The sequence below is a fragment of the Rhinoderma darwinii genome, chromosome 1, assembly GCF_050947455.1.
Source record: "Rhinoderma darwinii isolate aRhiDar2 chromosome 1, aRhiDar2.hap1, whole genome shotgun sequence".
In the NCBI taxonomy this organism is placed as follows: domain Eukaryota; kingdom Metazoa; phylum Chordata; class Amphibia; order Anura; family Rhinodermatidae; genus Rhinoderma; species Rhinoderma darwinii.
Genome location: NC_134687.1, coordinates 611,107,002 through 611,131,141, shown reverse-complemented (window position 1 = coordinate 611,131,141; position 24,140 = coordinate 611,107,002). Strand labels below are relative to the sequence as shown.

The following is a 24,140-nucleotide window of genomic DNA, read 5'->3' as shown; positions in this document are numbered from 1 at the left end:
CAGTACGGGACAGTTGTCCTGCAGCGAGGCAGGGACTCCTAGCATCGTACATAACTATGATGCTAGGAGCCCGGCTCCATGCACTGAGTTCGGTCCGGAACTTGCGGCCGAAATACGTCCGTATATTACGGACGTAATTAGTGTGTGTGCACATACCCTAATAGTGCTAGATAGCAGAAAAGCTGTATAATAGTGCTAGATAGCAGAAAAGCTGTATAATAGTGCTAGATAGCAGAAAAGCTGTATAATAGTGCTAGATAGCAGAAAAGCTGTATAATAGTGCTAGATAGCAGAAAAGCTGTATAATAATGCTAGATAGCAGAAAATCGGTATAATAGTGCTAGATAGCAGAAAACCTATATAATAGTCCTAGATAGCAGAATATCTGTATAATAGTGCTAGATAGCAGAAAATCGGTATAATAGTGCTAGATAGCAGAAAGACACCAACTTGCCATTCTCTACAAAATAGAACAATGTTCTTAGACCTTAGTAGATTTCCCTCATACTCTGGGTCCCATAGCAGCTGCTATGGCTATAGTTCCGCCCATGTTCTGGCCCAGATTTGTTGACTGCTTTGCCAAAGATCCCTACTGTGAAAGTAATGACTCTTCCTGCTGAATTCTTCTAAGGAACCCCTGACCAGGTCCCAGGAAACCTTGCTTGGGATACACTACTCTACGCTACTCTTTGTAATGGGACTGTGGAGGAGGGACTGACATGGAAGGAAGGCATATGAGGAACGAGAGGAGATGCTAGATATGTGGAGCAGGAATGGTTAGAATGAATGCACATAGTTGTTACACTTTTCATTCCTATAGCCATATAGAGAGTGCATCGATGTCCACTCCATGGTCCAATAAAAGCTGCTCATCCTGAATATTGACCGTCCTCCCGTTTATCCGGGCAATCACCTCTTTAGTCTACAGTAGCGCATGAGCTGAGTTCCCTTTAAAAATCTTCACTTTAATCATCATAATGTTTTTTACATCCCTTGAACCTGTACCACTACATAGACAGATATGCCATACAGCAGGTGATATGATCTCTGTCGTTGTAATTTGAGCCCTCAGAATTTGTCAATGTGAGAAGTTTACAATGTGAGCGTGCTCCTGCCAGTTCATGGGCTGTTCACTCTCACTAAGGGCGGGTTCACACATGGCGGAATTTCACTTAAATTCCGCTGCGGACACTCCGCAGCGTTAATCCGCAGCGGAGCCGTTTCTCCATTGACTTTCACTTTAATTTAGCAGTGTTCGTTTACACGATGCGTACAATTCCGCTGCGGAGCATAGGCTGCGGAGCGGAATTTGGTGTCCGCAGCATGCTCTGTCTGTTGCGGAGCAGTGGCGGACTGGTTGCGGACTCATGGCGGAATTTCTCCATTGACTTCAATGGAGAGTCAAAATTCCGCAATGAAGTCCGCAGATCTTATGTGTGCTGCGGAGCGTATTGTTTTTACTACCATGACATTTCTTCATTCTGGCTGGACCTATGTATTTCTAGGTCTACAGCCAGACTGAGGAAGTCAATGGGGCTCCCGTAATGACGGGAGCGTTGCTAGGAGACGTCTGTAAATAGTCACTGTCCAGGGTGCTGAAAGAGTTACGCGATCGGCAGTAACTGTTTCTGCACCCGGGACAGTGACTACCGATCTCAATATACATGTATCTGTAAAAAAAAATATAAGTTCATACTTACCGAGAACTCCCTGCGTCTGTCTCCAGTCCGGCCTCCCAGGATGACGTTTCAGTGTAAGTGACGGCTGCAGCCAATCACAGGCCAAGCACAGGCTGCAGCGGTCACATGGACTGGAGCTTCATCCAGGGAGGTCGGGCCGGATGCCGAAAGAGGGACGCGTCACCAAGACAACGGGCGGTAAGTATGAATTTCTTTGACTTTCACTAGGGAAAGTGCTGTCCCTTCTCTCTATCCTGCACTGAATAGGGAGAAGAGAAGCACTTTTCCTGCAGTCCGCAGCGGCCAGTCCGCATCAATTTTCTGCACATTTTGTGCAGATCCGCTGCAGAATCTGATGCGGACAGTTGCGGAGGAATTCCGCCATGTGTGGTCATGCCCTAATACTTCTGCACGTTTTTTCCTTACAATGACCTGGTAAATCAGGTTTTAAGCGACAGACTTAACGTTTTCAATTTGGGTACAGTGGTTGGCGAATTCTCTGTGATTTATAGATTCCAGCACATTGGAACTTTTTGTACATTTTTGTTTAGGGTTTTTTGTTTTTGGATTTTTTTTAAACCTTTTTTTTGTTTTTTCACCAATGTTTCAAGTGTTCAAACCATCTCATTTACCGCTATCTCGATATCTGACCCCATATATTTAGGTTTATTTAATGTCAATGTTATACAGCAGCCAGTTTATGTGTCATAATAGATATAATAGAATTTATAACTCATTGCACAATACAGATGTTTTTATTAAGAATGAAACCGCTGTGTGTACTTGATGAATTTACTGGAACAAAATTAATAATCCACTGTGGTTAATTACTAATTGTCTTGTACAGTTTTCCCTTATTCTTTACAGGGAGGGGGAAGGGTTTAACAACCACCATAGTTATCATACACTTGAGCTTGGTTTGCACAATGCGTATGATCAGCATTTATCTAACAAGTCTGTCATGTTGTTTTGGGGTTTTGTTTTTATTTTTACAAACCCTACACTTAAATGTCCAACATCCAACGTAAAGGGCTGTGGGCCTTTTCTGGCCTTGAACAGTGCTCTAATACCCAAATGGTCAGTCCACCTCTGACTTAAAGGGAATGTGTCGCTCGAATTTTTTAAAATTTTTTTTTTTAGTTAAACAGTTAGTATATAAATGATTACACATTGTTTTAATTTTTTACATTTTTTCACAAGTCAGGAAATATTATCAATTAGATTCTAATTTATAACATTTCCATGTGCTGGTCACTAGAGGGAGCAATTCCCAAAATTGCAGCATTGGCATGTGGTAAAGCAACCTCATTGCTTTATGCTGCAAAATTGGAGAAGACACACTCGCTCTAGTGTCCTCAAACAATCTCCCCTCCTTTATCCTGGCTAGTGCCAGGAGAAAGGAGGGGGTTGAATGTTCAAACCTCCTACACTGTGTGCCGCCATTTTTGGAGCGAATGCGCAGTGTAGGAGGATTAGATACAGTGGTAATCAGACAGTATAACACTAACATACACACACATCACATACACAAACATAATTTACCTGCTCCTGCCACTACCGCCATCGCTGCCGCCGCCGCTGCCTCTGCTCCTAGTCCTTGCGTCTGAACATATGGCCGCAAGCCGCAACCGGAAGTCGTCATCTTACTGTCCGGCCGCGGCTTCCGGTCCACATGAAAATGGCGCCGGATGTCGCTCTGCCAAAGACCTTCCTTTTGGTCTGTGTGGGAGCGGCGCATGCGACGTTCCCACACAGACGGCGTACGCTATAGTGAATGGAACGGCTCCCGGTCGCATTATTTATGGGGATGTATGTGCCGTATTCCATCTCTGTATGTGTCGTTAATCGACACATACAGAGATGAAAAAAAAATGGCAGCTCCATAGAGAAGTAAAAGAAAGAAAAAAGAAAAAAGTACAACACAAAAACACAAATAAATAAAATTTATTTTAATGACATACTAAAAGCAATAATATATAAAAAAAAAAAAATTGTGACACCTTCCCTTTAAACCCTCAGGATCCTCACCATGTTGTGCAGCCTTGGCACATGATAAAAACAATTAAACCAAAAAACTTCAACTACGGAATATATATACCATAATGTAGGCACCGTGGCACCGACCCGCCCAGGGAAAAGTGGGACCGGCTCACAATGACCACGTCCCCCTTCCTTATGGGTGATTTGAACCAACACTAGAAGGAGAGTCTAATTTGTATTATTAATTTGTTTTCCACTCTTTTCTTTCTACACCTTGGATTTTAGGGGAGGGTCTAGACTAGAATTACTAGAAAGGGAGTGTCAGTAATTTTTCATTTTCAAACGCAAAAAATATACAAAAATATATAAATGCAAAAGAAGAATATTATGCCTAAAGATGGGTATTTGGGATTTATTCTGATTGCTTTATTTGGTGTTAGGAAAGAATTTTTTTTCTTCCATCTAACATGGCCACCGCTGTCTCAGAATTACATAGGGAGTGTAGTCTGAATGTCTGAGACACCCCCTCCTCCTTCACTGCCCTTTGAAGTGTCAGTAGCGACGGACCAGCGCTGACGTCACCAGCGCTGGTCCATTAGAGGGCAGTGAATGAGCAGCAGGGGGCGTGTCTCAGACCTGCAGACTACACTCCCTGTGCAAGTCTGAGACCGCGGCGGCCATGTTGGTTGGAAGAAAATGGGGACCGAGAATGAGGCAACAGAGAGAGAAGAACCAACAGGATGGACACTGGGTATATTAAAAATCATTCTACTATCTAGATTATTTTTTTGTGGGGACTGGAGAGTCGCCTTAAGGGCCATTGGCAACTTCCTTATAGGCAAGGTCGGATTAGCCCACCAAAGTACAAAAGGATTGTCCGGTGGGCCCAGGATCTGATACAATAAAGGTCCAGCAGAAGACGACAACATTTGGAGGTGATTTTGGAGCCAATAACTTGTCACTAGGATCTATTTCTTACGGGATGATCACAAACAACTTATTAGACCTTATTGATGATTTCTCCTGTGTGGGCAATGATAACCACAAAGATTACAATGAAATTAAAAGTGGACGTGTACATGTTCTATATGGATGGAAGGGGGCCCTCGAAATCATCTAGTCTGGAAAGCCCAAGGAACCCCTAATAGGAGCTATTTTTCCTTCTTCTGGATCAACACAGCAGTTTAATTGGTTGAACTTGATGGACTTGTGTCTTTTTGTCTTCAACCTTACCAACTACTGTATGTCACTGTACATACATCACATAGCATGTAAGAAAATGCAGTCCACCTACCAGGCATATTCCAAAAATGGCTGAATGTGAGTTAAAGAGGCTCTGTCACCACATTATAAGTGGCCTATATTGTACATGATGTGATCGGCGCTGTAATGTAGATAACAGCAGTGTTTTTTATTTAGAAAAACTATAATTTTTGACGGAGTTATGATCTATATTAGCTTTATGCTAATTACTTTCATAATGGACAACTGGGCGTGTTTTACTATATGGCCAAGTGGGCGTTGTACAGAGGAGTGTATGACGCTGACCAATCAGTGACCAATCAGCGTCATACACTTCTCCACATTCATTTATACTGCACTAGCGATATAGCTATATCGATATGTACAGCCACATAAACACACTATAACGCTACTCATGTGTCATGACCATGAATATACATTACCTCCAGCCAGGACGTGATGTCAAAATCCTGACATTTCTGTAGCGTCTCTGTGAGATTTACAGCAAGGCAAACGTAATCTCGTTTTAAATGACAGGTTACAGCGTAATCTCGCGAGATTACGTTTGCATTGCTGTAAATCTCAAACAAACACTTCAGAAGTATCAGGATTCTGAATACACATCACGTCCTGGCTGGAGGTAATGTATATACACTGTCAGGACACTGCAGTAACGTTATAGTGTGTTTATGTGGCTGCACATAGCGATATAGCTATATCGCTATCTGCTGTGTAAATGAATGGGGAGAAGTGTATGACGCTGATTGGTCACTGATTGGTCAGCGTCATACACTTCTCTTCACAACACCCGCTTGGTCAAAAAGTAAAACACGCCCAGTTGGGCATTAAGAAACTCATTAGCATAAAGCTAATATAGGTCATAACTCAGTCAAAAATTATTGTTTTTCTAAATAAAAAACACTGCTGTAATCTACATTACAGCGCCAATCACATCATGTACAATATAGGCCACTTATAATGTGGTGACAGAGACTCTTTAAGATAAAAAGTTCTTCAATGCTGTAGCCTTGTAAATTATTTCTAAGAAATATTTACATTTATTAAAAATTTTATTTGACAATAATATTTATATGTCATTCTTTGCCATAGAGAGATTGGTAAGGGGGTTATGTCATGCGGACTTGTAATTAACTTTCGATACAGGTGATTGCTTTTTATGTAGTATTTTTCTTTCCTCTTTTACTTTTCTATGGGGTTATATTGTGAGTAGAGAACAATGCGGACATGCTTGACTTACATGTAGGTCAGCAAAATACCAGGTCAATCATCGCCCCTTCTGGGCCGCAATGTCCTCCCGGGACATTTGTTAAGCAGGTTGTCTGTGGCCATGAATAAGTCATCAGGATCACAAGGCAGCAATGTGAACAACATCTGACATGACACCCCCCCCCCCACCCCCAGGACCTCTGTCCTCAATTGTGACAACTTTACACCCAGACGTATCTGTTTACATGTTATCTGACACATTGCGCCAGGGCTTAAAGGGATTTCCCTGCAGGGTGTGAAACTGCACATAGGATCAACAGGAAAACTCATAAAAATAAGTGTTTGATGTTCGAGGACAACAAGGGTTTTGTCTCTTATAAGTGCTAATAAAAGCTGCCAGTACAAATACATACACTGCGACACGTGTCGGCTGAACCGGAGATGGAGGAGGGGAAGACTACTGTAGAGGCAAGTGGGTAATGACTTATTACAGGCCCGTAAAAGGCGCACATTGTTAAAATGCACGGGATGCCGACTTTTATGTATAATAGATGCTACTCTATGCATAAGGGCTCATGCACACGGCCGTATTATGGCTCTGTTTTGTGCGGCCCATAATAGGGCACCCATAGAGGTGTATGGGACCTTAACTGTGCCTCTGTAGGCATCCAACGGAGCATTGTACGGCGGGCTATATTCAATTCTTTTATGGCCTCATTGACCTGAACAGGGGCCCTTTACAGAGTGCTTAAAGATTACACCCCACTGGAGCCCCAAGTGATCAACTGTAATCTGTGGGGAACACAGCGGCAAGTGTTTAATTCCCCTGCAGCGCCACCTAAGGGGAAATAAAGCAGAACATGGCGCCTATTGAAATTTTTTGAGCTGTCCACGTAACATATGGATGTGCTGGCTCCTCCAGAGCAATCAAGACCCTAAGCCTGTTCCCCCTCTGGCAAATAGAGGAGAATCTTGAATAGGGATTCCCTTCTATTGACTTAAAATTTTCTAATAGGATGTCGAAAAATGGGTAAAGCAGACAACCCCTATAATTTTTTTGCAGATATAAGGACAGTAGCATAAGTTTTCTTTTTTTGGGCAAATGGAACTATACGGCTCTAGTTCATCGGAACAACTGGGCTCTACTTTAGCCCAAGAAATGGAGGGGGTGCTTGAAGTTATGCACTACCATATTAATGTGCAGATGTAGCAGAGCTGTGTTTGTCATTAGGCACATCTCAACACCATTTTTTTTACATAGGACTTTAAGTAAACATACTACATTATCTTAATTCGGAGCGAGTTACCACTGCATGTTAAGAAAAAGCTAAATGACCAATTCAACTCTGCAACATCTTTAAGTCATACTCTTCTGTCAAGATTAAATAAAACCCTCTATTTAGCCATTTCATAGTTACAACTTAGTAAGAATGTGCTTGTCATCCAGCTTTCTTAGACCACTGAATGGTAAATCTGCCTAATTATACAGCAATATAGGAGTAGGGGATATATCTACGTGTACGGATTCCTCATCCATGGATGTGCCCCATGCAAGCACTTGGACTCTGGACTCTATTGCTACATATAACATTGGAGAACACACCACCCCTTTAATTATTAGGGAGATGAATTATAAGGGGCTGTGTACATGTTATATCACTGAGAATATTGCACAATCACTTGCGATAATACGGAGCGTAACCCTTTAACTGCCGCCATGTTACACGGCCACCTCGTTAGATGCCTTCACCAACGCGACTTGTCTGCTGACAATGAGAAGTGTTTCAGCAGCCTGTTCCCAGCTGTGAAGCCTATGGAAAGCCCTTTATGTTGCGGCCTACATCTAGCACCTACATTCTTCCGCAATCTGTTGACTTGTTGAGTAAATAATGTATGTGAGAAAATGGATTTATGGCTCGCAACCCGTAGAGCGAATACGTCACAAAAAGGAATTGAAAAAAAGCCATTCCAGGGGATGTTTTTCCCAGGCAGCCTTGGCCGCAATCACTTAAAGGGGTATTCCCATCTCAGATACATCCATAGGAGGTGGTACACATATATACATATCCAGAGGTGGGACCTGCACTTTTGTGGAGAACAGGGAGTCCCAATAATGGATGAAGAGGTGTCCGCGCTCTCTCTATTCACTTCTATGGGAGATGTGGGAACCGCTTCATTCTTTATTCAAAGACATTCATCTCTAAAAAAAAATTAAAAAATTGATCGTGGTGGGGGGGGGGGGGGGGTCTCAGTGTTCGGTTGGACTCCAACCGAACAAAACTTCTGACATGTCACTATGAGATCTCAAAAGTTTTTCAGAAGTTTAGTTACACTTGGCACATTTTATGGCCCCCCCTTAGCCACGCCCCTTATCAAAGCTATTGAAATAGGCTCAAAAAGCCTCTAAAATTTATAATAAGTTCAGCACACGCTTCAAACATCTGCCCCATAGTTTTTGGCCTAGTGCAGGGTAGGGGAGGACAGTGCAGGACACTAGGAATCAAAGAAAATCAAAGAGAAGATTTTTGTGTCACGCTCTGCCCCCCCAGGACTTGCATTAGTGATCCCACAGTGTATCAGATTTCCTGGCAGGACCGCTAGAGATGTAAAACAAATAGAAAATAAGCTTTTATCAATAAGGCTCTGTTCACATCTGCATCAGAGCGTTCGACGGAGATTATATCAGAATAGCACTATTCTTCATATCAAACTATGACGAAATTCTGGCAGACCCCATTTTAAGTCAATTGTATATTGTGGGCATGCTCTCTGACATGAGTAGAGGTTACTGTCCAGGGAGGGGGAGGAGGTGGATTGTGTCCGTATTATCAATGGTGGATTCTGTGTTATCTGCCTCCAGCTGTATGATATAGGTGTTTTACCTCTTATTGTAATCCTGTCTGTAATGATAATGAGATGACTGCCTAAAAGTGATCTCTACAGAACAGGAAGTGTCAACCTATAATGAGAGCTCAGTGGCTAATACGAAAACTGCAATATTTCTGTATTATTTGTTTTTTAAAATAAAAAGTAAAATGAAATGTTAAAACCCTAATAAACAACTACACCTGTACATGGGTTGTGTGCGGTATTGCAGCTCAGCTTCTTTGAAATGGATGGGGCTGAGCTGCAATACCACACACAACCTGTGGACAAATGTGGAGCTGTTTTCTGGAATAAATCAGCCTTGTTTTTCTAATCTTGGACAATCCCTTTCACCATATATACTTTATTTGAGCAATAGGTAATTTTCTGATGATAGACTCCCTTTATAGCCATTGGTCGCTGGCAATTTTTGCTCCCTGATTGCAAAAAGCATATGTACCCAGTCAAAAATCTATATATATTTTTACTCTTTAGCCCTGCAGAGCAAATTTTTTGTTAGTCAGGGAAGGAATATCACCGATACCCACCACCTCTACAGCTCCCTATATCTCAGCTCCCTGGACTGGAGTGGGACAACTGCAGTTAAACTTTTGGAAGGTACTGATTCTCCTTGCGGAGATCCAACTGGTGTAGGGAATTTTACAGGCAATGTTCCCTGGGAAAAGTATGTAAATTAGCGCTCCTCCAAAAGGAAGAAAACTTTCTCTCTAATGCCACCTATAGGTAACTAACCTGCAAGTCAATGTCAAACCCATTAAAGAGTCTTGAAACATGACTAGGAATATCAACCAGTCTGGTTTGACTTTTTCTGTAGTCCTGTTTCAAGGCTCTTTAATTGGTCAGACATTGACCTATAGGTGGCACTAGAGATAATTTTCTTCCTTTTGCGGTTTATTTGCGGTTAAACTTGAATTTCCAGGCATTGGGTGTTGTTAGCCATTAAGACAGTGGCCTCCAACTTGTGGTTCTCAAGCTGATGCAAAACTACAACTATCTTAACATATTTGCCTTATGATGTCCAACTATTAGTTCTCGATGGGGATCATTCACAAGTGTTTTATATAAGAATTGGGGGAACTGCAGCAGTTACACCCTGAATGCGCAGTCACTACCAAAAAAACCCCAAAAACATAGAAAAAATAGCTGAGGCACTTAATCTGTAATTTACATAATCACGCATATGAATTTATCCTAAAGACTAGCTTGCGAGCGGCTGTGGTAGCCTGCCCTGTCTGATGTCAGACGCTAAGCAGCGCTAGGTCTGGAGAGACCAGCTGAGATTTCCAGCTGCCGCAAGTCTCCGCACTTCCAGTCCCAGATACAATAATTGTTTCCCTATGTAACCAGTAATTAATAAACTAGATTGCTTTGAATTAAACGTTAGGATCAGTTCTACATATCTACTGAATACGTTCCACCACATGCAAAGTACCGTATAGTCCATGAGAATCTATGAGAACGACCGGGTCACTCGGGTGGTAGCTCCGTAATTTCAGACGTCATTTGTTACCCTAAGGGTATGTTCACACGTCTTAACAAATTACGTCTGAAATTACGGAGCTGTGTTCAGGTGTAAACAGCTCCTGAATTTCAGACGTTTTTGCAAGTACTCGCGTTTTTCGCGGCGTCCATTACGGACGTAATTGGAGCTGTTTTTCAATGGAGTCAATGAAAAATGGCTCCAAAAACATCCAAAGAAGTGACATGCACTTCTTTGATGCGGGCGTCTTTTTACGCGCCGTCTTTTGACAGCGATGAATAACATTACACCTCGTCTGAACAGAACATCGTAAAACCCATTGCAAGCAATGGGCAGATATTTGTAGGCGTAATGGAGCCGTCTTTTCAGGCGTAATTCGAGGCGTAAAACGCCCGAATTACGTCTGAAAATAGGCCGTGTGAACATACCCTTAGGGTAACAAATGACGTCTGAAATTACGGAGCTACCGCCCGAGTGACCCGGTCGTTCTCATAGATTCTCATGGACTATACGGTACTTTGCATGTGGTGGAACGTATTCAGTAGATATGTAGAACTGATCCTAACGTTTAATTCAAAGCAATCTAGTTTATTAATTACTGGTTACATAGGGAAACAATTATTGTATCTGGGACTGTACGCATCACAGTCAAAATACGGCTCGTAAAAAGACGCCCGCGAAAAAGAAGTACATGTCACTTGTTGGGACTTTTTGGAGCCGTTTTTCATTGACTCCATTGAAAAACAGCCCTAATAACGTGCGTAAAATATGCCGCGAAAAACGCGAGTGGCTACAAAAACATCTGAAAATAGATATGAGAGAGAGAGAGAGAGAGAGAGAGAGAGAGAGAGAGAGAGAGATAGATAAATAGATAGATAGATAGATAGATAGATAGATAGATAGATAGATAGATAGATAGATAGATAGATAGATAGATAGATAGATAGATAGATAGATAGATAGACAGACAGACAGATAGTTGAGAGGCATGTTAGTATAAGACAACACAACCATCTAGATAGCAGAATACATATAAGTATTGCATGTTCTAGTTCTGACTATCATGAGCAGTGGCTGTAGTTCTGAGGGAGCAGTTTGCTAATGTAGCTGACCCAGGCAGCATTTATCATCTTTACTTGAACGCTTACTCCCTCTGCAGAGCAATGAGAGGTACTGCAGTCTTGTTATAATATGCTGCAAGTAATTCTGTCATACAGGTGACTCCTTGTACTATACACAGGAACAATCATGTAACATTGTATCAAAAATAGGTTGATGATATGTATGTTGTGTACAGCACTGTTGGAAAAGTACAGCCTATTTCTGTCAGGTCATGATGGGGGTTGTAGTTCTGTAACAGCTGGAGAGCCTTAGGGAATAGTAAAATCACAATGATCATTTTAATGTTTCTGGCTCCTTTTGGGTCCGGACTACCCCACCCCCCCCCCTTTCTTTTCCTGGTTCTTTGGATGAATATAGGTATAGTCTTCCACTTACTACTAGATATATCTTCAGATTTATACATCTACAGAAGTAGCAGGGGTGAATTTGCCATTTAAATCCTGAAGTCCTATGTAAAACCACTGATAAGGGATGTTTACAAAGCTCTAAAAATATGTGATACTACATCTGACAAACTCCGCTCTGCTACATGTGTATAATAAAACTTCAATGTAATATATTTTAATATATTGATGTCCTCTTTTTCAATAGATTTTGGCTTGTTTTGAGGTTTTTAGGCCCCGTTCACATTATATCCATCCCCCATCTGTTCCATTGCTTGGTGGGGGACAGATATTCACATGGTATCAGAGATCTCTATGGAATATCAAAAGACCCATGCACATAGCAGCTACTGAATTTGCATTGTAAATTGTTACCTTTATTTTTGGCAGGCCTTGTAATTCTTGCAGAACTGGGGCCACTAGTTTTAATCCAGTCAGGGAAACATCTCTATGGAGTTTTTGTATGTCCTCTCACCTACTCCAGTTTACCAGCTCTACAGGGGCGTAATTATAGGGGATGGGGAATTTACTGCTGCCCCTGGGGCCTGAGAAGGGGCCAATAGCCCCTCTGCACATAAGCGGACTACACATGATTGTTTCGGAGGGAGATCATAGAGTGGAGCCCAGAAGAGCTTAATGTTAATACCCAGCCCCAAAAATTCTAAGCAAGTACTTGCCAAGTTATCTTAACTCCTGTTCTGGGGAGTGGCTGCCATCTTTTCTTCTGGCCCAGGGCTGTTTTTTTAGATAATGGGGCACTGGGCAACAAGCAAAGTACTGCGCCTAGTTGTTCATTTTAGACAGTTTTTATTGTAATTTCAATATCCCTGGTGGTCTAGTGTAGTGAAAGTGTTCATTGTAAATTTCCTGGTGGTCTAGGGTAGTAAAAAGGTTGTTTTGATATTCCTTAGTGGTCTAAGGCAGTGAGTAAGTGGTCAATTCAGGTTGCTCCTGGGGGCCACCCTAGGAAACGACGGCCCTGGGTAATTGTCTAGTTTGCCACTCCCAAAATCGGCCCTGTCTAGCCCTTAACTACGTTTTTTCATGGTGGACATGTTGTGAATGTAAATGACACATATAGATCTACATGAGAGCATGGAGATCAGGTTGTCACCCACCAGCCATGGCTTGTGTTGCTAAGCAACTGACTGAATAAATTCAGGTCTCTACTAAGCAAATGGTTGGTTTATTAGGGAGTCTCAGGATTGCAATAGTAAGGACTGGCGGTCTTCACTAAAGCTGTTATTAAAATTGACAAAAAAAAAATCTAACAAGGTGGCAGGTTTGTGTATTTTATACCAGACAGTATTATGAGGTTGTTGTTTCCTTTGATGGTTGCACAAGAAGTGGGCGGGGATATAACCTTATGCAGCCAATCACAAGATGACAATGATGACAACAGTAGAAGAGGAGTATGGTGTTCTTGGAGGAAACAGTGACCTGTCTAATTACATGATGATTTTTTTTTTTTTCTGGTGGTTACGTAAATAAATTCAAAACAATAATTGTCTCTTTAAAACCCTAAGATGATAATTTTGAGAAACAAAATGCTACTTATATATGAGTCAAACTCTTAAAGGGGCTGTACCGGATTTGAAAAACATGGCTGCTTTCTTCCATAAACAGTGCCACACCTGTCCTCTGGTTATGTGAGGTATTGCTACTCAACCCCAATACACTTCAATGGTGCTGAACTGCAATACCAGACAGAGCTAATGGACAGGTGTGGCGCTTGTTATCCTGTACAACCCCTTTAATTATTGTTATTATTATATTCCAGCCAAAAGGCATTAATAGATCTGCCCTACCTCGTAAAAAGCGCTCTGTTAAGTTAAATAAAATATTTCCTTTCAGTTAAAGTGGGAATTTTGGGGAGTATGATTTTTTTTTTTAATAGGTTTACGCTAAAATATGATATTGTTACTCTGGGCCTTTTTTAGAAAAAATGTTGCATTTTTGTTTTTCATTTATTGACTTTTTATTTTTCCCAATTTTCTAATGTATGTCTAAAAAAAAAATACAATACTGTACTTTTCCAAAAAAATACAAGATATAAGATTATAAAATCCCTCCCTAAGATTATCAGAGTAAAAAAATCTGACATAAGCATATGTTCTCATAAAAAACCATAAAATCAGCACAAAAAAAAAACACATAATAGTAAAAAATACATTTCATATAAAATAAGGAGGAAGTTAAAATCCAAGAACATTTAAAAAAAATAAATATATATATATATATATATATATATATATATTTCTAGATCCTGGATATTTCCATAGCCTACGGCTGTTTGCCGGCTGCTGTTTTTTGTTTTTTTTTAGTTTATTTTTTTTTTATCATTGCAATAACCTTGCTTTCGAAGTGGTATGATCCAGACAGGTACATGAATATCCCGGTGTTTAGTGCAATAGATCCCTGATCGACCATTTCCAACTTGTTGCAAGGAAAAACAATTCATGATTAAGTAAAGAATGGCCTCTATTACTGGGAAATGGATGTTTTTTTTCCCGATTAAATGGGCACTAATTTACGCCATTAATGCAGAAGTTTTTGTCACATCGGTTAACGTAATCTTCAATGCGTTTGCCTTTCCGGGTGCCTGTATACCTTACTGGGGAGATTGTCTGGCTTGCTCGCTGACACCTCATTCCCTCACTAACAGTTCATTTATGAATTTCATGCGACATTCCATCATTTATACAGGAAACGCACATTTCACTTTTTGACCCAGGAGCATCTGTTACGATTTTTTTTTTATACTGCTTTGGCATTCTGAGAGTGTTAATGTCTCTCATATCTGTTTAAAGCTATTTAGAGATATTTATGACCACCTCTTGGTTACTCGGGCGAAAGTGTGTTGCAATTTTTTGTAAATTTTTTATTTTTTTTTGCTAAACAGACAGGAAAGCATTCATATGAGGAAACAGATTGCTCCAAACACGTGTTTCCTGGGACAGTAAAAGTCAAAATTAAATATTATTGTATAAAGTCGCAGGATCTTGACTATTTTTTCACACTTTTTTTTTTAGAAATTTTGGTAAAAAATTTTGTAACAAATTTATTTTTAATAGAAACCATATGTGTGTAACAGTTCTGCTTTCATACTTTTATAACATAATGTAATATATAATATATGACCATAAATCCTATAATTTTACAGTACTGCGGATATGCCGAGGATGACTCTGTGCTAAGTAGGGCAGCCTTGAATTAATATATTTCGAATTGCTCGGTGCACAACTAGACATTGTTACAGCTCAATATGCTTTCTATTAAACAATTTACAAAACAGGATATATTTTAGGTGATTCAATTAGCAGAAAGTCAAAGCAGATGCACTGCAAAATAACGAAATAAAGCGGTAAATTAGTTGGGAGATATGGAATTGTTTTTGGCATTTAAAAACTATCGCTGATGACACCATTGCATTTTTTTTTTTTTTTTTTTTTTTAATTCCTGGTTTATAGCCACATGGTCTGCCCCAGTTTGAAAGTATTTGGCGAAGGAAGCCAGCAACTGAGAAAACCAAATGAGAGCAGACTACGTGCACTGCAGGACAGTGCGTATTCTTGGCTGCCGCACATGAAATGTAATGGGCATGCTGGAGTCGGCTTGGCAGCTCAACTGGATAAAATCCGGGAGATGCAATTTTGGACCTGACTGCGTAGCTTCTTTTTATTTTACCTATTAGATTTTTTTTATTTATTTATTTTTTAACATTTTTATCTACAAGCTATTTGGGCGTGTGTATGTTTTATAAATGTGAGTTAATTTTGTAAAATTTTTTCAATTTTTTTATATTTTTCTTTATTAAAAACCGAACTTTAAAATTGAAGATAAAAAAATATAAAACACACCGGTGCCGTTACTCTACAATTTGGCTGATATTAAAAGCCTATTGGGAATAGGTAAAGGTAAATCCAAAAAGTTCAGTGTGGTTTTTGGCAAGGATGATAGACGTATATTTATCATACCTCATACGTGTGTATTATTGCATGGACAGCTCGAATAAATGTAGAAATTAATTAATGTTATTAGCCAATTTTTTTACCCCATTATAACCCCTTTTATGTCCATACCCCAATCAATTGGGCATATTTGGGGAGTACTAGACATGATACGGATTTATGTAACTATATCAAAAGCTTAGGATGTCCTTTATACATCTGTCCTATAGCAGCAGAGGCCGATTTTACTACTATTTGCTGCAAGGAGGGCAGATGAGGCCTTTTCTTTTTGTACTAGAGAAAGTTTTTGTTTCGTCAGCATAGGTGAAATTAAGCTAAGAATATTTTTGTATATTTTTTCTGGAAAAATAAGTACCGAGCTGGTATTTCTGTATTGAATAATGCAGAGGAAAAATTTAATTATGACTATTTTTTTTTTTTTTTTTAATGAGACAGTTGTTGTATTTTTGTCTTTCCTTGCACATATTTTTTATCTTTCACCAAATATATTTTACAACAGAGGGAGCAACAGGTTCTAAAATACACCTAAAAAGTAAGTAAGTAGGTTTGGGGAGGAGAAAAAAGAAAAAAAAACATTCCATTTTTCTTACATTTTAAATGTTCTGTTTGTGTAAAATTTTGAGAATCACCATAAGGGCTTCTTTGCATTTTTAATTTAGTAACTAACATATGAATAAATTTGCATATTAATTAGTTGCAGATTAAATCATGCATACATAATTGCCTCCTTACTGTGTTTAATGTTTGTCAAAATCTCCAGCTCGGTTTGATGGATGTCGTATGAAAGATTACAATTTGATGTACCCTTGGAACCATTTACGCCAATAATGTACTATTTTTGAGAAAAATCGGAAAAACATGATATATAAAACTAATAAAACATTTTTTTTTACTTAGGTGCATTCCTTGTGGCATTTGCGTATTTCATCCTCCAAATCATTTGCTATTCATAATCATTAATGCATCTCCTAATTATGCAGCATATGTTTGTTAACCCTTGCATTGCTGATTGTCACAGAACAGTTTTTAAGACAAACGGAGAGCATCTGACTTAGTGATATTTGTGTACTTGATTTATGTCCTATAACTGTATTTAAAAAAAAAAAAAAATGAATGTTTTTTTTTTTCGGCCCAAAGTAACAATAGGGTCCGTAAAAAAAAAATATTTTCCCTTTTAATACGTTGCTATTCTTCTGCCACCGTAAAGGAAATTAACGATAAAATAACTCAACACAATGAAAAAAAGTGATAATAAAATACAATAAATGGTTAAATTATTTAAATTTCAATTTCAATTCCCAAAAAGTTGAATTGTACAATTCCGATCCAGCAGTTGTGTTTGCCTCATCATAGATCTCTATTGCCTCAATATGACATAAATTATTAACAGTCATTTCAACAGCGTTGGCTTTGTTGTTTTATCTGATCATCCCATACAGCGTCTGTAGCTAGTCGAAGCATTATCACCACAGCTGATGTGGCGTACCACAACTACAAAAAAGAAAAATTTGGCTTGTATTTTCGAGATATTTTACATCTGCCGATTTTCACTGATTAGGCCAACTTACTATGCGTTGTCTCGATAAGTGCAGGTTTGTCGGTAGAGGATTTAAAGATCATCAAACACAATATTTTATTGGTCCAGTAAAATGTAGAACTACTTGACCGTGGTCCAATTTTTGGATTAGTATAGCAGCTGTTTTTTGTTTGTTTTTTTTTGCTTTTTTAAAGCATATTCCATACCATGGCATTAACAGCCCATCATATTGACCTCATACCGTCTTTTTGTTTTCGGTTCTAATTTGATAAAATTCTGTATATACATCTAGAGTGGTCAAAAATGTCAAAAATTTTTTGAATTTCGAAATGTAGGTGTTAAACTTATCAATTCAACAAAGGGCCTGGGTAAATCAGCAAAATAATATGTTCATTCTATTTTTTTTTCTCTCTAGAATATGGATAATTCCTAACTTCAAAAAATCCAAAAAATCAAACATGTATATAGGGGTTCGGAACTTCAAAAATATCTAGAAAAAATATCTAGAATCAATTTATTGACATTTTTATTGTACTATCTCAGTGCTGTAGATATAAGGTTAAGGTGGTAAATTGAGCCCTAAAATTAAACCAGGACTGACCACAAAGGGCATTGCAGTGCACAAAGCGACCCACTAATAGGAGACCATTGTAAGTGGGTTTTTTTTTGTTATCTATTTTTGCAAACCTGACCTTAAATGTAAGTACTTCCTCCACGTTACATCACCGCCCCATGGTTACATGCCGGATTAGAGGGAAACATCTGCCAGTGATGGTGTAAGCCTAATCAGTAACTGGTTATCACCAGTTCTTTGAAAATAGAGAGAAGCCATAATCGCTGACATGGGAATTCCCCTCGCTTCATTTTATTTTTTGCCTGAACGTTATTTAATAGGAAGAACGGAAGTTGTTACAAACCACAAACTTAGACGTCATAATGATTGATGTTAACATTATTTACAAACTTGATTTTTTTTTAAACTGCCTTATGAGTCGACTAACTTTTTCAATTTTTGCAATTTTTTTATTTCCAATTTTTTGACATTTTTTTAGTTTTTTGTTATATTTTGTATGTTTTACACGTGTATGTTTTGGAAGGTTGGGAGAAAGTGTCTGTTTTGTTTTAATTAGCTCTAAATAATGCATGCTAAAGGTATCGGGATATAAATCCCTTACTTATACTGAAAACAATTTACAAGATTATAGAAACTCATATGTGTAATTACTACAGGCAGCAAACAACGGTCTTTTTATCTCCATGATGTGTTGTGATGTCGATTGCGCAAGTGCGTTCATACAGTATTTATTAGAATTCATTATAACAAGAAATATAGACCGTAATCCATATATCCAAATCTGCTTTCACGTTGGCACAACCATCAAATACAGGCCCTCGAGCGAGCAAACTATGAACAATTGCTAACAAGGACCCTCAGAATTTAAGGTGTTCCTGAGTATCGTAAAAATTGTAATTCTGACCAATTCAAAAATTTGTGTTTTTTTTTTTACATGTAATAAAAATCTAAATAGGGAATCCAATGTAACATTAAAGAGTATAAATATATTTAAAATGCCCAAACCACGTTCTACATTTAAATAAGTGATCAATGAAACCATCTTGGGTACCTTGGTTGACTGGACTGGCCGGACGCAGTAGTTTATTTTGGAACAGATATGGCCACACAAGTTCTATATGTACTATAAAGTATCGGTTCTTACTAGTATAGCCGTATAAAGTCTTAGGTACCCTATAAGATACAATCATTACAAGTCTATGTATACATGGTTAGAACTTTTTGATCTTTAACTGGTTTCTATTGGTTTTTACTTTTTGCTTTCTGTCTTGTGTTGTAATTTTTTAGCTTTTTTTTTTTTAGACATGCATTACCTTCCTTTATCCTACAGATGTCACTGTTGCAATTGCTGTGTATACCAAACACTCAGACAATGGCTATATTGTCCTATTACAAATTGTGACAAAGATACAAAAATCTAAATAGGGGATGTTTTTTTTTTGTTTGTTTTTTAATTCTTTTTTTATTTTATTTTATTTTAGTGGGTTTACAATTGTTCCTTTTTTTTAAAATCCATGATCTAAATCCATTTTAGTCAACTAGAATTACTATTGACACTTGTTCTTCTTCCATATATTGCGGCTACCACTTTAAATGGCATGTACACAGTTCAATATTAGATGTTCCATGTTACTTATCGGAATGTAGGAATAGGAAAACGTTACAAATTTTCATACCCCACCACTTCATTTCTATATTACAGATGTAGCAGAGTAAAATTTGTTAATCCACATAGTGTTAAGTTTCCCTGCAGTCATATGCAAAACCACAGATGATATGTGCCAAATGACAAAGTCGTCTCTGCTGCATCTGTCCATTAGCAGTCTCCCTGGAAATGGCATGGGCAATGTGTTCCAGCTTTCTGGGGTACCTGGGAAGGAGTTAATGTGCGGGAGAGTTATCTGGAATGAACTGCTGCAGGTGGTATTTATAGGTGGCTGTATAGAACAGGGGGCTGCATTCACTTATGTAAAACCCAGAACACTAGCGGCTCTGCTACTTTACTGCGCAAATGTCTGCTTTCTAAGGTAAATGTTATTCCACATATGTCTGCCCGTTCATTAAAAGGCACAAAATTATTGGAGAATTGTGCAAGTTTAACCCTTCCCCCAGATTGGGCCAAGTGTACAAGACACTATTAATGAGTCCAGTATACACGATGTATTCATGGTGTGTTTAGGGATTTATGCGAGCAATATTCCAAAGTTAAAAAAAAGTTCACTGCGCCATATGCAACTTCTAAAGCTGCCAATAAAGTCTGTTTCTTAAGGCGACTTTTCTCGCAGGTCGGGCATATAATCTTGTTTTAATTTAATTAACATCCACATTACATAGCCCCAGTCCTGCAGTCCCTCTCCCCTCCCCCTGGTACATAAATACAGCCCGGTTCTTTCTTTGTGCGGTATTTACGCCTCGGACTGGTGTTACCGCTGCCCATTAGTAGACTCAATGTCATATTGTCGTCATGTGCTGGAACACGTACCCGTGGGTACAACAGGTCTTAAATATATAGGTACATATGGGGTTTTATTTGTAATGTGCCAGACGCAGGTTTAGCTCATTTGTCTGCTTTGAATTTTATTTGTCTGCTCTGTATATTTTATGCTCAAATTAGGTGTAACCTGTAAATATATATATATATCAGCTATATGTGCAACACTGCCTCACACATCTACTATCTATCTATCTATCTATCTATCTATCTATCTATCTATCTATCTATCTATCTATCTATCTATCTATCTATCTATCTATCTATCTATCTATCTATCTATCTATCTATCTATCTATCTATCTATCTCACTATCTATCTATCTATCTATCTATCTATCTATCTATCTATCTATCTATCTATCTATCTATCTATCTATCTATCTATCTATCTATCTATCTATCTATCTATCTATCTATCTATCTATCTATCTCATATCTATCTATCTCATATCTATCTATCTCATATCGATCTATCTCATATCTATCTATCTATCTATCTATCTATCTATCTATCTATCTATCTATCTATCTATCTATCTATCTATCTATCTATCTATCTATCTATCTATCTATCTCTCTATCATCTGTCTGTTATCTATCTATCTATCTATCTATCTATCTATCTATCTATCTATCTATCTATCTATCTATCTATCTATCTATCTATCTATCTATCTATCTCATATCTATCTATCTATCTATTATCTATCTATCTATCTATCTATCTATCTATCTATCTATCTATCTATCTATCTATCTATCTATCTATCTATCTATCTATCTATCTATCTCATATCTATCTATCTATCTATCTATCTATCTATCTATCTATCTATCTATCTATCTATCTATCTATCTATCTATCTATCTATCTATCTATCTATCTATCTATCTATCTATCTCTCATATCTATCTATCTATCTATCTATCTATCTATCTATCTATCTATCTATCTATCTATCTATCTATCTATCTATCTATCTATCTATCTATCTATCTCTCTCTCTCTCTCTCTCTCTCTCTCTCTCTCTCTCTCTCTCTCTCTCTCTCTCTCTCTCTCTCTCTCTATCTATCTATCTATCTATCTATCTAATGACAATCCCCCCCAGAAGGGTCAGCCTTGAATGGCAGGTTGTGTCTATAAAGTCAAGGTCTCCACATGTTCACTCCTTATATACCCCCCTCCTTCCTCTCCAGCTTCCGTTTTTTGACGTTGTTGTACACAGATTGACCTGTTGTTGCCCAGCCTGGTGGTATTGGACACGCAGGGTGGTTTAAAGGTTACGACCGTGATCCTGTCACGCTGACATCTAACTGTTTTAATAACAAAAAAATCCACAAAGCATGAAATTGGAATGAAATGTGTGATTATAATTCAAGTACTGTTTACCCAATGCCCCAGGGACTTTCTGAATAAATACCGAGCAAGTGAGTTAGATAAACCTCTGCTTATTCCTTATGATATTCTAGAACAAAATTAAGAATTTGGGAGGGGTGGGTAGAACTTTCTCCGCTTCAACTTTTTGTTGCTGGCAATAAGTGCCATTATTTGTGTCATCTCTTCCACGTTTTGCTACCACGCGCTGCTGTAAGCAAATAGGTACTTTGAATTATTAACGTGGATTCTATCAGAATAGCTATACGCTCCAATGACATTTATTTCGGCATATGCAAATGATTTAGTTTCATTTGGGACGAGTTCCCAGGTGCCCTTCCTTCCTATGATGCTCCAAATTTGGCAAGCGCCAGCTAGCGTCAGTATATTTTTGGAATTTATTTTTTTTTTTGCAATTTTTTGTAATATTTTTTTGTGGGGGGGCGTAATTTGATATAGTGTCAAGAATATAAAGGCCCACAGCTTTCCCCTTTATGCCTTGTGAGAGATTTTTTTTAGTAAACATGGGGGAAAAGTACCAAGATTTGTGTCCGGGTAATGTTGTCTGATCATCGTTATCGACTGGGGATTTTTGTTCTTGTCAAGTGCCATCAATTTTGGCTTTTCTTTTCGAGATGAGTAGCGGGGATGCTTCTATATTATCTGCATTGTACTTGCCAAAAATGCTGGTGAAAGTGTGCAAGGGAGGAAGTCCTATTCATCGGCAGCTTAAAAATAAGAAAAATTCCCAAAAATTCCCCCAAAAAATTGCGAAGCATAATACGGAAGTGCGCCCATGCTGCCATTTTAATGACGTCAGGCCCGGTAAATAAAGAAAGTCGAAATATTTAAATGATCACATCCCTTTAGGAAGAGTCAGGGAATTTTCTAACAGGAAATTGTTTTTTTAATGTTTCTATTTTTATTTTTTTATTGCACTCTCCAGAATTTTTGGGGTTACATGAACAATGTCTTATGACATCAATGCAAATTTTTTTTTTTTTTTTTTTGAAACAATCTTTTCGATTTATTGAAAAATAAAAAAAAATGACCCTCCACAAAAAAATTTTTTAAAAAAATTTGTATTCAAATTTTATTTGCTTAATTTTCCCGTTTTCCCCTCCATATATTTTAGTATATGAATGTTGATCATATGTCGGTTCTTTTCCTTTTAGCTAGGTCAGAACGCTTTTTATTTATTTATTATTATTTTCAACCCCCCCCTTCAACCCTACCACATATCCCCCCCCCCCTTCCTTTTCTGAACTGGGTTCCCAAGCAGCTGCGTACAATGCTGGGAGCCTGCCAGGAGCAGAGACAGATGGTATAGTTATTAGATGTGCATCATACGAATCCCTTCCTGCCACTCGCTTTTTAATCAAATTAAAACAAAAAAAGAAAGAGAGGGAGAGAGAGAGAGGGGGAGTCAATTAACTGCATTTGTATTCTGCACAATTATGGACCCTCTCCTACTTTTACCCCAAGGCAGTTAAGTGGAAATTTTAAGGGGAAGAAATAAAGGAGGGGGGGGGGCGAGCTAAAAATCCAGCATTTCCATGCAAAAAATGCCAGGAATCTGAAAATTAACTTGGTTTAGAAACGTCCACGGAGCTGTGACCGCCAACCCATTTTTGGATGTTTTTTCGAGAACAATTTTTTTTATTTTTTTTTATAAGATCAACCCCCAAAATTTTTGTAATTGTTTTTTTTTCACAACCGAAGATGCCGATATAAAGAAAACATGGAAAAGTTGAATCTCTCTCTTGTATGCGCTAGGAATTACAGCTAAGTCAGTGCCTGGGATGCTTTCCAGAATCACTGTGGAAAGTTAGATGCCGTCTGACAGAAGAGAGTACTAGCCACCTCCTCCCCACCCCACCCCCCCGCCTAAACGTCAGGAATGGTCTCTCCCTGCTTTGCATATTCACCATGCTTGGCCTGGCCATATGGGAAAATGCAAGTGAAGGAATTGTTGTGAAAAAAGGGACAGCGAGTTTGAAATAAAAAGTTCTTAAGAGTGGTACTGAGGAGAAAAAAAGAATCCGACACTATGTATTGCGCATACCCAATCCCGGGACTGGGCGGAAACTCTTTGATGTACTACTATAATGGGAAAGCGGTAAGAGAAGTCTGTAATTAAAGGTGTAATTTTGACACGTTTTATTGTCGTAGGAATGTCGATCACAAGAAC

The 24,140-nt window shown here is 38.6% G+C and overlaps 1 protein-coding gene across 8 annotated transcripts in view; it reads left to right on the top strand.

The window, feature by feature from the left end:
- TCF4 (transcription factor 4) overlaps positions 1–24,140 on the top strand; it is a 406,052-nt gene that overhangs the window by 229,951 nt on the left and 151,961 nt on the right. The window contains exon 1 of one of the 8 annotated variants that reach the window (XM_075841395.1): positions 23,886–24,068. The exons of the other annotated variants lie outside the window; for them this stretch is intronic. Within the exon in view, the coding sequence (XP_075697510.1) occupies positions 24,000–24,068 (69 nt within the window). The 5' untranslated portion in view covers positions 23,886–23,999. Of the gene's footprint in view, positions 1–23,885; positions 24,069–24,140 lie in introns of those variants that run through there. 8 annotated transcript variants of the gene reach the window in all.